Below are 13,891 nucleotides of genomic sequence, written 5' to 3'. Positions count from 1 at the left end.
GACGACAAAGCGAACAAAACTTCAACACCTTTTGGAGCGTCTCTGTATGATGCAGCTGCACAGCTTGGTGTTAGATTTATGTAACGTACAGGTAACCATTTGCCGATGTCTCCGGTGTGGAGCCAACCGTCTGCGTCCAGCGTCTCGGCCGTTCTCTCCGGGTCTTTGAGGTAGCCTTTGAACACGTTTGGTCCCTTCACGCAGACCTGAAAGAGTTCAGATGGAACTGAGTAATTTAATAAAACCTTATATACGATTCAAATAAGTAGTTTGTTATGTTATTATTCTGGCAGGAAAAAATATACTTTGCTTACTTCTCCCTCTCCTTTGGATGCAAAGTAGTTCTTTTCAGGAACATCCACCAGTTTAATGAGGTTACACGGCAGCGGAGCGCCAACATGACCTAAAAATCAGGTGAAGAAAACTATGTTAGCTGAATTGTTTAACAGTTTTAGCAAACTATTTCTGCCTACCATTAAAAACAAAAAAAATATATATATTTGTATACTGAACAGCAGGGGGCGATGTTACACTGCCTTTATACTTGGTTTGTGCTGCGGTTGAGGCTCAAAACATGTTGAAGCACAGATGTTTGTAACAGTTACATAATCCTTTTCATGGCAGGACTGCAGAAACCTTAAATTATACTTTAAAGCAGCTACATGTTCTTGTATAAAATGTTTAATTGTTCAGACAACCTGTTGCAGCAACAATATATATATATTTTTTATAGTTTTCCCCCCAAAAGAAGTCATCTGAGGAGTTATTAGATAAATATATAAACTGGATGTACTGTCAGAACGTCACATAGAGATACTGAGCATTGTCTAAGCCTCACCTGTCACACAGTTTATATATATTTCAGCAACGCAAAACTTCTAAAAGGAGTTTTAAAATCCTTATTGAGAAATTCAAAATTAATGACAAACTCAATATTTGTTTTCCAGCTCAAAAATATTCAAATTTAAAATGTCTTATTATATGCAGCGTCAATAAGGCCAATGTATTTATTATATAGGTAGGATGCAATCTCAAATCAATGGCAGAAACGTTGGCTGGTTTAAGATGTACATGCAACTCCAAAACCATTATTTGTGTTAATATGGCAAAAATAATTTGTGTACAACAATAGAGCATAATGGAGGCAATTATAACAGCTTCTGCTCCTTTGTAGGTGCAGGAAACCACCTGGGCGAACAGGCTGAGCAGCTCTTTCATCTCCACCGGATTCATCAGGCCTCTCATTTTTCCCTCTTTAGAAAAATGGATATAGACCTCCTCGCTCTCCCACACTCACTCTCTCTCATTTTTTTTCCAGCCATAAATCATTTACTTGCGGAAGAGGAAATACAGCTAGAGAGTCTGAGATGTTGTGCCACAGTGACGCCCACGCAATCCTGGCTGTCAAAGTGGAAATCAAAGCAGCTCACAGAGCCACAGCAGGGTTCATACCATGACCTTCATCCAGCTTTTGATTACTCGTCACTGTCATCACCTTTTGACCTCTGGTTGGAGGAAACAGTTAATTGGTTTGAGATTAGAGATGAGGCCTCACCTGAGGTCCAGTCTCCAGGTGTGGTGTAGGTACAGCCAGCTGTGCACTCCGTTTGTCCGTATGCCTCATATACCTACACAGAAACATGGGAAATGCTGAAAAAAAGGGAAGTGGGAACTGTCTTCCTGTTGTTTAGAATAAAGTGTTTGTGGATGATCAACGCCGTCATGGTAAACAGTTTGGGTCAGTTTGTGTTGCAGAACCCAGACTGAGGACTTCTTCTTTCTTCTTCCTTTTGATAAATGTGACCACTTTCTGCACCTTTATGTCCTCCACAATCTTTAACTGTGCTGGACTGGTTCAGTTAATGTAGATATTGTTGTTTGTGAGGGTGTGTCTGACCTGGCAACCTAGAGCTGCTCTGAGGAAACTCAGGACGTTGGGTGAGGTAGGAGCCGCTCCAGTTATAATCATCCTGAGCCTTCCTCCCAGGCTGGCCTGAACCAAAATGGAGAATATTAATGAGACGCAGGAATTTTAGCCGTGTTTGTACTGCAAAAACACAAAGTCCCACCAAGTATTTTTTATCTAGCTTTTACCGCAAATGCACTTGGAATAAGACAAAACTAACTTTTCAGTGAGATATAGGAGCTTGTTTGAAATAAATAATTCCTTAATATTGACAGATTATTTAACTTATAAGACACTTTCCCCAGATTATAAGTGAAATAATCTGTCATTGGAACTAGAACGTTTTTGTCACTATTAAGGAATTATTGACTTCAAATAAAGTTTATTACTTGCTGAAAAGTCACTTGTAAGTTAGTTTTGTCTTATTTCAAGTGTATTAAGATATTTGCTCTAGAAACTGGACAAAAATACTTGGTGAGATTTTGTGTTTTTGCAGTGTGTAATATAATGTTTAGGCAAAAATCTTGGATACTAGCTACAAAACAACACCAATTTATCTCTTAACAAAACAGATTCAACTTTCAAAACCAAACTATTAAAAAAAAAACATCAGTACCCTCCATGCTAGCCATTTCTAGAAGATCTGCCTAATTTGAATGGCAAGTTCTCATATCTTTCCCATTTTTAATAGAGCCGGTATGTCAACCTCAGATCAGGTCACAGGCCTTTTCTAACAGGTTTTCTTCAATGATTGAACTGTATTTAGCTCCATCTGCCTTTGTTTGCTTCAATTCTGACCAAACATCCCACAGCATGATGCTGCCACTGCCAGAGTGTCTTCAGTCAGAGGAGTCTTCAAATTCACTGTAATACAGACTGCTACAACAGCCATCACGATCTGTAATAACTCTTAATCTGAATTAATATAAGTTACAACAACATTTAATTTCCCTTTGGGACGAATAAAGTGTCTTTGAACTTGAATGTTTTACAGTGCTGATGGAAAACTGAAAGTCCTCAATAACTAATTAGAAGTTCATTAACAATCTGATTAACTTTAGAAAGTAAAATTAAGTCACTAATTGAGGCACTTTCTTCATAGACAAAGCAGGAGCTTTTCAAACATTTTCCATTTTGAAATGATGTTAATGAAACCAACTTTCCCAGACAATAAATATGGAGGGTACAGATCAAACATGTTTCCTTTCTGGATGCCACTCTAAAACTGAAACAACTTCAGGGAACTGTTTCAGGGTAAGGCCATAAGGAATCTGTGTCTTTATGCTAGTTTCATTCTTACTCTCTGGACGAGATTAGCCACATGTTAGGATTGAGACGGAGCTTCTGCATTGTGCGTAGGGGAATTAAACTATAACTGGGGTGAGAATGACTGGGAATGTCTGATTTCATCTTGTCCCAATAAGATTATTTACCTGAATCTTACTGAAGAAGATTTTGTCCCAGATGCTGTCACTGCGAATGACGCCTCTGCTGACTTCGGCCCCTTTTTTCTTGGCAGCAAAGTTGAGCAGCCAGCGCTTCACCGGGGTGTTTGCCTGGCTAAAAATCTGAAAATAAAACACATATTTTCAGCAAGGAGTAGCCTGGCACTTTGTTTTTCCACTGGTTCAAACAGCACAAATAGAGTTACTAAAGACAGACATTGTTATGGCCAACGTTGATTTATTGATTCTAGTTTCATTATTATTCTGTGTTCCTTGTTCTCTTTCTTTGATTAGATCAGCCATATTTCTGCTCTACTTTAGTTCAGTCCTTTCTCAGTGATTCTAGTTTATTATGTTTCTTTCTATTGTCTAGTTATTTAAAATTCCTCTAGTTTTTCTATGTTCCTTATGTCTAGTCATTCATTAGCGTCAGATTCATTTCCTAGCTCCATGTACCACTTTCTCTCTCTCCCCTCACACCTGCAGTCAGGAATCCAAACAGTCCAGGTCCATTATTCCAGCATTCACTGTCCCAGTACTCCTCTCACTTCTGACTGGTTCCTCCTGTAACTTCCTGCCATCTTCTCTTCTGGATTCCTGTTTTTTTGCTCTGCTCTGGTTTCCTGTGTTCCCGTTGTAATTTTTTTGTGCTTAATTTTTCCACCCTCTACTTTAAAACCACACATTATGACAGATACAAGCTTTTAGGCTTTTTTTCATCCCTCTACGTATACGTTTAGGTTTTTAACCCTTAGGAGTCCCTGGACTTTTTTTAACATGTCTGATTTGTGATGGCATTGGAGCAAACAAATTGCCTTAATTTTCATGCTAATAATATTATAAAATTGTTTTCCTTGAAATATTTTACGTCAGTTTAAGAAGTTTACATTGTCATTCTAAATAACAAAAACCATTTGTTGTGAATGTTTGTAGGTTTCACAATAAAAAAATGAAAAAAATGTTCCAACTCGTATTTTATGTTTTTATGCAACTCAAGGACATGCGATATGCAATCACAATATAGCTAAAAGGAAAAAATAAAGTGGAAATTCACAAAGTTCAGATCGTGCTAAAAAAAAACAACATTATATTACACAAGGCAATATTAATAGTTTCTACTGAGAAATATATAAAGATAAAATAAACATTTGTCAAAAACGACCGTGGATCCCAGAGGGTTAATTAACTACTTAAATATTTTCCAACTTACTAAACTGAACAGATAAAGCATGGCGACAGAATTGAATTAAAATATAACAGTTTGAAAAAAAAAGATTTGCATAGAACTGTGTGAACTTATTTGTTTGCCCGCAGCTTTAAAAAAAGCCTTTCCGTGTTTGTTCACCTCACCTTGTCGTACATGCGGTTGAGCAGCCGAGGCACCACGGGGAAAATGGTTGGCCGCAGGGCCTTCATGTCGTCGGGCAGAAGCCGGATGTCTCCCTGGTAGAAGCCGATCCGACCTCCGTGGCAGTAGACCACGTTCTGCACCGGTGGGCAAGACAAACACAGTTATCCTAAAGTTCAGGTGTCTGTTATTCAAATCCTATAGTGCAAGAAGTGTAAAACAAATACCACAGAAAAAGAAGATCAAATACATTTAGAGTATTCCCAATATTTACTGGTTAAGTTACTTCTGAAAAATCTTAGCTGCAATGGATTTCATTTAGCAGTATAGTACAATTATCTTCTTTGTGTTTATTATATCACATAAAATAACACTAAATTACTTTAAAGTTTTTATTTTAGGTTTGGATTTTCATTTGTATTGGATTTCATTTAGCAGTAAAACCATGTAAAACTATAAATTTAGTAAAAAGTAAAAAAAAGTATTTTCCCTTCCAATTTAAAATAATTTGCTTCTTTGTGTTGGTTATATCGCATAATATAACAATAAAAGCTTTTATTTTGTGTCTGTAACTTTAAGAAAACCCAAAAGGGACCTCACTACTTCTGATAAACCTACTTGGACATTCACACGGATGCCAGTTGGTGCTAATGTCATCACGTTCATTGTAAATGTCATGGCTTTGATTACCACACTCACAAGTTTCATGGCATTTTGTCAAAAGAGGAAGCTAAACATGCTGTTTCAGTTGTGTTATCACTTTATGTGGGTAAAGGACGCTGCTGCGTTAATGTAATTATTATTGTAAATCTAAGTCACAGTGAGGAACTTTTGTATACTTGGAATTTTTATGAGTACTCTTTACTGAAAACCAAGTGCCCTAGTTCTCAGAGCCCACTATTTATTATGTAAAATCAAGGATTGTTTTAGCTCACATCATGTTGTTATGTTATTCCCTCCTCAAAACCAAACCCGGAGAGTCGCTGTGACTTCGTCATGCATGTTTGAGGAATCACTGAATCTCTTATTGCAACCATTCAGGGTTTTCTAAATGCTTGTTCCCACAAAGCGCCTCCAGCCTCACAGAGAACCCATCCACTGCGCCTGGCACCACTCAGCTCCTCAAGACTAGCGGCAGCAGCAATTAGCAAACACCAGGTGTTAGCGTGTCTCATCGTAAGAACTACTTCTCAGTCCAATGTGGTTTAAACTGCTTAATGGACAAAAATTGTTGTGATGCTAAAGCTGCAGTATGTAACTTTTAAAAAGAATATGCTTTTTACATATTTGTTGAAACTGCTAACATGTCGTGATAATCTGTGAAAAAAATCTGTTTACTCCACTTCCTCCCTGAGCTAGTGTTACCTTCTGAAGAAATGCACCAAAAACCACCAATGAAAGGCAGGAGGAGGGTCTTAGAGCTGTCAATCATTCTCATGTACTCACTGCTAAAAGTGCTGAGAACCGTTTATCCACCGACATTGGTTGCTAAGCTAACTAGCCTGAGCATCAGAACATTAGCTGCTACTGTGGGGGATGAGCAGTGCTACATAAGATTGTGACTGACAGTGCTAAGACCCGCCTCCTGGCTCTGATTAGTTGCTTCTAGCTAGCACTGGGAGCACTGGGAGAAGGCAGTGGAGATCTGTTTTCAGTTTATCTGTCTCATGCCATTCTGTCACCACATAGTGACCGTTTCAACAAATATGTAATAAATATTTTTTTTAATAAAAGTTATAAGTTACAACTTTAAGTTTATTTACAGCACATTTCAGCAACAATGCAATTCAAAGTGATTTACAATACAAAGACATTACGCAGTCACTAATTATGAAAGCGCATGAGCTTCTTAAAGAGACAGGCTTAATTTCAAGGTGTCAAATTATGATGTTGGATATCTATAGCATTTTTACAGCACAGTTATTTGATTGTGCTACAGAATGGCACTATGCCCCGCCCCTTTAATTCAGGTGTGTTAGTCATTGTCATTGTAACCTTTAAGAACTGCCGACCTGCCGGGACAACCTGGCATCATGCAACCAAACAAAGGGGATTTTCCCTTTGTTTTGCTGGACATGAAATAATACACTTTTCTTTGCAACAATTCAACAACACTGTTGTGTTGCATAAGTTCTCAAGCCATTTTAAAATAATATGGGAAACGAACTCTGACCGGCAGCAACTCAAATTAGCAGCGTAGGAAGTCAGTCAGTATCAGCTGAGCACATTTCCAGCTGATGCTTTTTATTTCCAACTTCATGCACACAAAGCTAACCTCTAACACAGGAATATAGGTGTATTTGAAATGCTAATTCTATTTATTAACTATTTAAACTTTGGTTTCTGTCAAATGATTATAATAAAAAGGCTTTCATTCGGTTTCTCAGGACGTCTGAGGGCATAGAACTGCGTAACGCTGCATGTTTGTGCGACATTGCTGAAGTCGCTTTATCGTGTGACCCGAAATACAGATCTCTGGGGAAGTTAGGTGGTTTCCTGTGTCTGGGTCTCACGCCTCTGACAACACTCCTGTGCAGCCTGCCTGCATACTAACCTCAGCCACATGCTACACAAATTGACATAATCATAAAAAAAAACACACACACACACACACTCACACCTTTATATTTCTAACAAAAATGGCATCTTGGATTGACACAGGATAAAAACAAATTCCCTTAATCTCCAGACAAAATTAAAAACTGATAACAGGAAAGGTAATGCAACACGGTTTTAAGCTGTCAATGTAAATGGTTCATGTCTGGGTGTGCAACCGGTTTCTGAAATGTGAAGCAACAAACACGGTCCATATGCAAATTCAGAAATGTGGACTGGCAAGCAGCCTCAGATGTCTCTTAAAGCCTGTTTGTCTGTTTTTGAGGTCTGTCTGTTTGCCGTCAGCAGTCATGTCAACATCTGAGATAAAAACGTCAAAACTAAACAGCAATAAGTAAAAGACATTTTTTGTCTAGAACGGGTCGGCTTACTGTAATCAGCAGAGCTTTTCAAAACAACTCTGCTAAACCAGATAGTTTTGTTCTAACAGCTAATAACTATGCATTAAGTGTGATGGCAGCTGAACAAAGCCGCAACATGTGCTCTGTACATGCTGTACATGTGGGTCATTTGTTAAGGTCTTATTGTAAGAGAGCAAGATCTCAAACTGATTTCATGCCTCAGAAAATGCATGTCAGCCTTCTTAACCCAGCTAAAACCACAGCAATCTATGAAAACGGTTCAGTGAAAACCTCAGAGGTTTGTTGGGAAACATTTTAAACAAATAACATAATGAAGACAGAGGAACACAGCAGACTGGTGAGGAGTAAAGTTGTGGAGAAGTGTTAAGGAGAGTTAGTTTACATAACAAGCTTGTTCAAGCTTTTGATATCCCACAGAGATCCTTTTAATTCACCAGACAAAAATGTAAAGAGGATGGCACAACTGAATTTACCAAGTCGAATAAACTCTGGAGAAGCAGCAGAAATCCACAGATCAGGTGGGAAAATCTGTAGAAAACTACTCCTAACATCTTTCTTTTATTTAAAATTAGCAAGACCAAAACTATAAGTCTCATACACCATGTAGAAAAATTACCAAACACATGGAAGAAGATACTTTGACTCATAAGTTCATATCAAGTGAAAACAAAGTGGAACTTTTCATCAAACTTGTAAAACCTGGTTATGTGTGGATGGAGTTAAATGCAAAGCAATACAACAACAAAAACCTGTTAGGAAGCTGCAAAAAACTTAAGACTGGGATGGCAACATTGTGTTCATGGTCACATTATTTATGGCAAAACTGGAGGACTGGGTGAAGAGGTGTAAGATTCTACACACGTCAAAAACACACCCGACGCTGCGTTCACACCAAACGCATTTTGCGCATCTGGTTTATATTTAAAGTCTATGTGGAGGCGTGTCAAAATCGCTCTAGCCGTTGTTTTTCGTTGCCTGCCTATTTGTCGGACATGTTGGATGCGCCTGATGCGTCCAACAAATCGCGCCACGCTAGACGTGCCGCAACGGGCCCTCGGCGTGCCTCCATACAGACGATGAAGGTGAACCAGACAAGCCTGGCGCGCAAAACGTGTTGGAGGTGAACGCATCATAACTTGCGCAGCAGCAGTTTAATGTTTCTCATAACTGCTTAAAAATAAACAACGGTGAAGTGAAGAGAGAACATAAGATCAACAGCTTGAGAGGATGCTGGATAAAACAGGAAAGGTCACGTCACCAGAAACAAATAACTAATATCGACTGATATGAAACGTGATATGATACGTTTATGACACGTTTTTCAGGCATGTTGTCCTTTGAAGTGTACTAGAGAATAAAAGACATCCATTGCTCACTTCTTGGATGCCATGAGTATGACAAATCTCCAGACAGAGAAAGCATTGGAAAATGTTCTCCTTTTTTCAAGTCACAATAGTTTGGCAAAAACAGTGAGTAAATCTGAAACTGAAAACTAACTGGTGGTGTGTGTATGCTCTTCTGCAGACATCAAAATAATGTAACCTGCCCTCCAGTGGGTTCAAACTACAGGAAAGGTCATTCCTGTGGGATTTATTTTGGAAGCTGGAAAGCGAAACTTGAGAAGGAGGAAAGGAAAGGGGCGTGTAGCTTCTTAGTCTCACCCCAGCATGCAGTTACTGACACCCACCTTCCATAAAAACATTCTTCCTACGCCCACGCTAACATCCTGAAACTCCTACACACAACCATTACATTCCTGCTCCCACAGCCCTCGGGTCGGCCCATTTACCTCAATTAGTCTCTCAAACATGTGAGCCAGCGGCAGGAAGGAGATGAGGCAATCGTCTTGGTTTGGAAAAATGACTGTCTGCAGGACACACAAGGAAGAAAGGAAGCGCTTAGATGATTTTCCTATGATACTCCCAAGAAATCTCAAGTAAAAAAAAAAAGATTTTTTTTAAATGAAAATGATTCACCTGTATTTAACAAACACACTTTGGACTCATTAGACTGGACTGACACCAAAAGAAAGAGGAAAGAGAATAACTCACATCTGTGACTTTAAGAAATCCTGCAAAATCTGCCACCACGTTTCCATGGGTGAGCATAACTCCCTTGGGGTTTCCTGAGTAAAAAAGAACATGGTGTATAAGAGAACAATAAGCTATTCAAAGAAATTCACTGGAGTTTTACCTAAATTTAATGTCAGAAAACACTTTACAGTAATCTGAACTTATAATATTTGATAGCAGCACAATGTGTAGTGGCCGCCAGGCAAAAATGATATGAGGTAAAACATTTCTGAGCCATTCAGGAGGATGACAGTCGTTCCAAAGATGTGGGAACTTAATACTGACTTTGTTTTTCTGGGACCAGTTTCAGGTGTTGAATTTTTATGATGTCAAACTGCAGAGTGTAATAAAACTGAATAAATGTGACACTTTAGCTATGTTGTGAAGAATTACTGCAGCAGGAGAAATGATTGGTGAGCTTAATAGGGTGCAAATTATTGAAAGATTTCATCCACAATACATAAAATCTAAAAGCTACCAGCCAAATTTTCATATAATATCAATGTTGCTTCTTTTGGATAGAGATCATCATTGATCAGAATTCAACCAGCAGCATGTCTCCAGAAACAACCTGGATGCTTTAGTGCAACCATGCTTCCATTGATATCACCTAAAGGTTAGAGCAGCTGACCATCGCTCATTTGATTACATTCATTTCACCGTTTCCGTGTTTCTGGGGGAATTTATTTCAGGAGCTTGAAAATAAATGCATGCCACACTTTTAAGATTTTATACAGAAATGTAACCAACATGTATTATCTTCTTTTCACTTCACAGTTAAGTGACACATTAAAATTGGAGTTCGAAAATGCCACAAACTTCTTCCTGACATTTTTACAGACCCTTAAAAAAATTTGCTCCTAATTCTGTAATCCCAAAGTTCATCCCGACTCACATTCAAGAAAGCAGAAAGTTTTAAATAAATGGTTGCCCTTTCCTAAAGCTGTGCCCTGCAGCTGTAACCACTCGAAATATCCTGCAAAGAAGAGAGGCGATGTCGCAACACAGCAGGAAAGCATTTGTGAGAAACGCTGGATGATGTCTGGAAAACAAAACTTAAGGCTGAGGCAGATGCAGTTTTATGCCGTTACCAATAGATGGGGACGTTTACAACAGAGGAAGCTTGCGATGGTCCGTTGTAAACTGATACCAGTGAGTCCTCAAACGACCTCTTTGTTGGCTTGAGTGGGAGGTGCTGCTGCGGGCCAAGACCTCCCTAAAAAGCAGCAGCGCTTTTTTTCTCACACGATTTTCCCGCCGTCTGACATGATGAAACATGTAGGCGGTTGATCCAGAGTCGACGTTTCGTTTAAAAGGGGAGGGCAAATCGTGCTGTCATTACTATCTCATTCTGCTGCTGTGAACAAGCCGGGTTTACAGTAAATGCCAGTGTTACAGTTACCACATGAAGCAGGAGATTCTCTTCTCTTTAAATCTTATTATTTTGTCATTATTTCAGAGTTCTGTTGCTGGAATGCCATTAAGTAAATGCACCAAAAATGGCAATATTTGAGTCAGTGTTCCGGTTTCTCAAACCTCCTGAGGGCACAGGAAACCCCCACCTAAGATACCAGATATGAACAATGAAAACTTAATTTAACAGACGCACCATAAATGTTTCATAAACTGCATGTGATCACGCAAATAAGCGCTTTTCTCTTCTGTCATTTATTCATGCACACAGCCTGTTGTTCAGCAGGGCTGGGGACATGCGCTTTTCAGTAAAGGATCAACAAATAGAAAACAAAGGGCAGCTGGTTCATCTTCCTCCTCTCTGTCCCATGCACCACCAGTCATAAGCTTACTAACATATTATCTGGACTTTTTATTACAAACTTTAATATTTCTGTTCTGATTCAAGAAAATACAATGGTTTTGTGTATTTTATTTGGATTTTAGATGATACACTCACACACAGTATGTCAAATTGTGAAGCAGAAGGTAAATGCTTACATCAAAATATATTGTTCAAATTCAATTCAAAATTTAAAAATACTTCATTGATCCCAAAGGAAAATTAAAAGTTGTAATTCATTAGATCTAATTCTAGAATGGCCCAGTCAAAGTCCAGATCTAAATCAAACTAATTCATTTTCAGAGACATTTTCTATTCTGAGCTTTAGCTGTTTTGTGAAAAGAAAAACAAAATAGTTTACTTAGTTAAACTTTTCAAAAAATTGCAAATAAACACAAAGGCACCCAGAAGAAAGAAACATAAGTGATCAGGAATCGACTGGAGCCAATAAGCCAATCTAATTATTTAAGAACAAAAATGTGCAGACACTTTTTGGACACTTCCATGTTTCTACAGCTTGTTTTATCTTACAGCTTGTTGGTTTGTCAAGACAAGTTCAGAGGCAGAACACTTTACAACATGCAGAAGCACAAATATAGAATATCTAGTAGTTTAAAAGGTTTTTGAGGTTTAGTGCAATAAAACGCTGTAGATTTTTAAACCTTTTAATAAAATGAAATTAAATATGACTTTTCTGTCTCCCCTACTGAATAGATAAACTTGACTAAAAGTTGAATTTTACACAAATTTTTATATGTAGTCAGTAGGGGTGACAATTTGGTGGCGCTGTACGTACTTACTTATTTTGCTAATTAACCTGTTACTTTAAAATAGCAACAATTATATACAGAAAAATACTCCTGGGATAGCAAAGAAAAGGCATACAACATATGCTGCACCAAATATTACCTGTTGTTCCACTGGTGAAACACACAATGGACAGATCATCAGGGGCCGGAGGCTGTTGAGATAAAAAAAACAATAAAACGTTGTCTATTTTCCATTTTTTGTAAATTATACTGTTAGTAGAGCATTCAGGCTACATGTTCAAGATTGTTAAAAATTTATGAAAGAACATACAGGATGTATTGCTTTTTCTTTTGTCTCATTTTAAAACAGCAGCAAAAACTGTAGAGGCACAGCCGGTACCAACCGCTCATTGTTCGCTTGTCAACACAGCCTGCCTGTGCAGGTGTAACAGCTGTCAAAACAGACACGTACAACAACTTTCTATCAGTACTACCTAAAGGAGATCATACAGGACAATGTAAAATAAAATATTATACAACTCGCTCAAAGTTAGATTTTTCTTTTTTCTTCACCTAAAAGAAAGCCAACATGTATACAAACCCCGATAAGATGGGTTGGGTTTAGCAGCTCTTTCAATTTGTACTTACTATAGGTGTTCTGTAGTACTCCCTGCCCAGAGCCTGTCGGAAACAATAAATAAATAAAAACAGTTACACAAAACAAAAAAAATGCAAAAAGTAACATAAATTTATCTAACAAAACAAAAAAAAACATTGCTTTGGAGTAGTTTCCTCTGATGGCTACACATCAGTTTTATAAGTGAGAGAAAATATTCTATAACTTGGATATACTTTATTATCTTCTGTTACTAAGTATGAGCCAAACATTTGTGGGTAAATTGTCAGCAAACATGCAGGCCTCCTTTGTCTAAGCATTTTTTATGAAGTTGAAGGCTGATTGTTACCTGAACATTTGGTTTTCTAGGGTTTTCCTTACAAAAACATGAGAATGCGATGTGAGTCAAACATGTAAATGTTCTGACTCCATCCAGTCCGACCAGTCAGCTATATCTGAACCAATGGATCGTTTTAGCTCTTAGGAATGAACAGAGCTGACAAAGTCCCATAAACAAGCAACCATGGCAACGCATTTGTTGACTCGGTCGGTGCTGAAAGAGCCCTGCATTCATAAGATTCTGTAGCGCAAGGAATGGTGCTGATAAACCCCTCAAAGCAGAAGCTTATCCTGTTTTTTCATGTCCAACAGCAGAAAATCTTAACATCTGATTGTTTTGTCTGCCTCTCTTGGCATGTATCTTTGTCTCTGTGTTTTCTAAAGACTTTTGACTGTAACTTGACTATAAAAGGTATGATCTACTGTAGCTGCAGGCATTATTGTGGGAAGGCATCCAAATGTTTACTCGGCCCACGATGTTAAATGACAGACCGAAAACATCAGGGCTTCTTAAAACTACATATGCTCAGACACTTTGCTGTTAATTTAGCTGATTACAAACATTATCCCTGTTAAATTTAGCAGTTTAAGTTTTTTTGTGACCTTAAAAAGCTGCACTCTTTCAACAGGAAGAACAACTCAT

The 13,891-nt window shown here is 38.2% G+C and overlaps 1 protein-coding gene across 1 annotated transcript in view; it reads right to left on the bottom strand.

Moving 5' to 3' along the window:
- Positions 1-13,891, bottom strand: part of LOC102219420 (long-chain-fatty-acid--CoA ligase 6-like) — a 38,245-nt gene that overhangs the window by 2,548 nt on the left and 21,806 nt on the right. Inside the window, exons 8-17 of the mRNA XM_005808761.2 lie at positions 12,942-12,974; positions 12,454-12,505; positions 9,729-9,802; positions 9,467-9,544; positions 4,702-4,836; positions 3,340-3,474; positions 1,898-1,993; positions 1,556-1,628; positions 315-403; positions 90-206 (exon numbers count right to left, since the gene is read on the bottom strand). Coding sequence (XP_005808818.1) covers positions 90-206; positions 315-403; positions 1,556-1,628; positions 1,898-1,993; positions 3,340-3,474; positions 4,702-4,836; positions 9,467-9,544; positions 9,729-9,802; positions 12,454-12,505; positions 12,942-12,974 — 882 coding nt within the window. The remainder of the gene's footprint in view (positions 1-89; positions 207-314; positions 404-1,555; positions 1,629-1,897; positions 1,994-3,339; positions 3,475-4,701; positions 4,837-9,466; positions 9,545-9,728; positions 9,803-12,453; positions 12,506-12,941; positions 12,975-13,891) is intronic.

The sequence above is a fragment of the Xiphophorus maculatus genome, chromosome 11, assembly GCF_002775205.1.
Source record: "Xiphophorus maculatus strain JP 163 A chromosome 11, X_maculatus-5.0-male, whole genome shotgun sequence".
Lineage (NCBI taxonomy): Eukaryota > Metazoa > Chordata > Actinopteri > Cyprinodontiformes > Poeciliidae > Xiphophorus > Xiphophorus maculatus.
The sequence above is the reverse complement of the archived record's forward strand: the minus strand, read 5'-3'. Positions and strand labels throughout refer to the sequence as shown.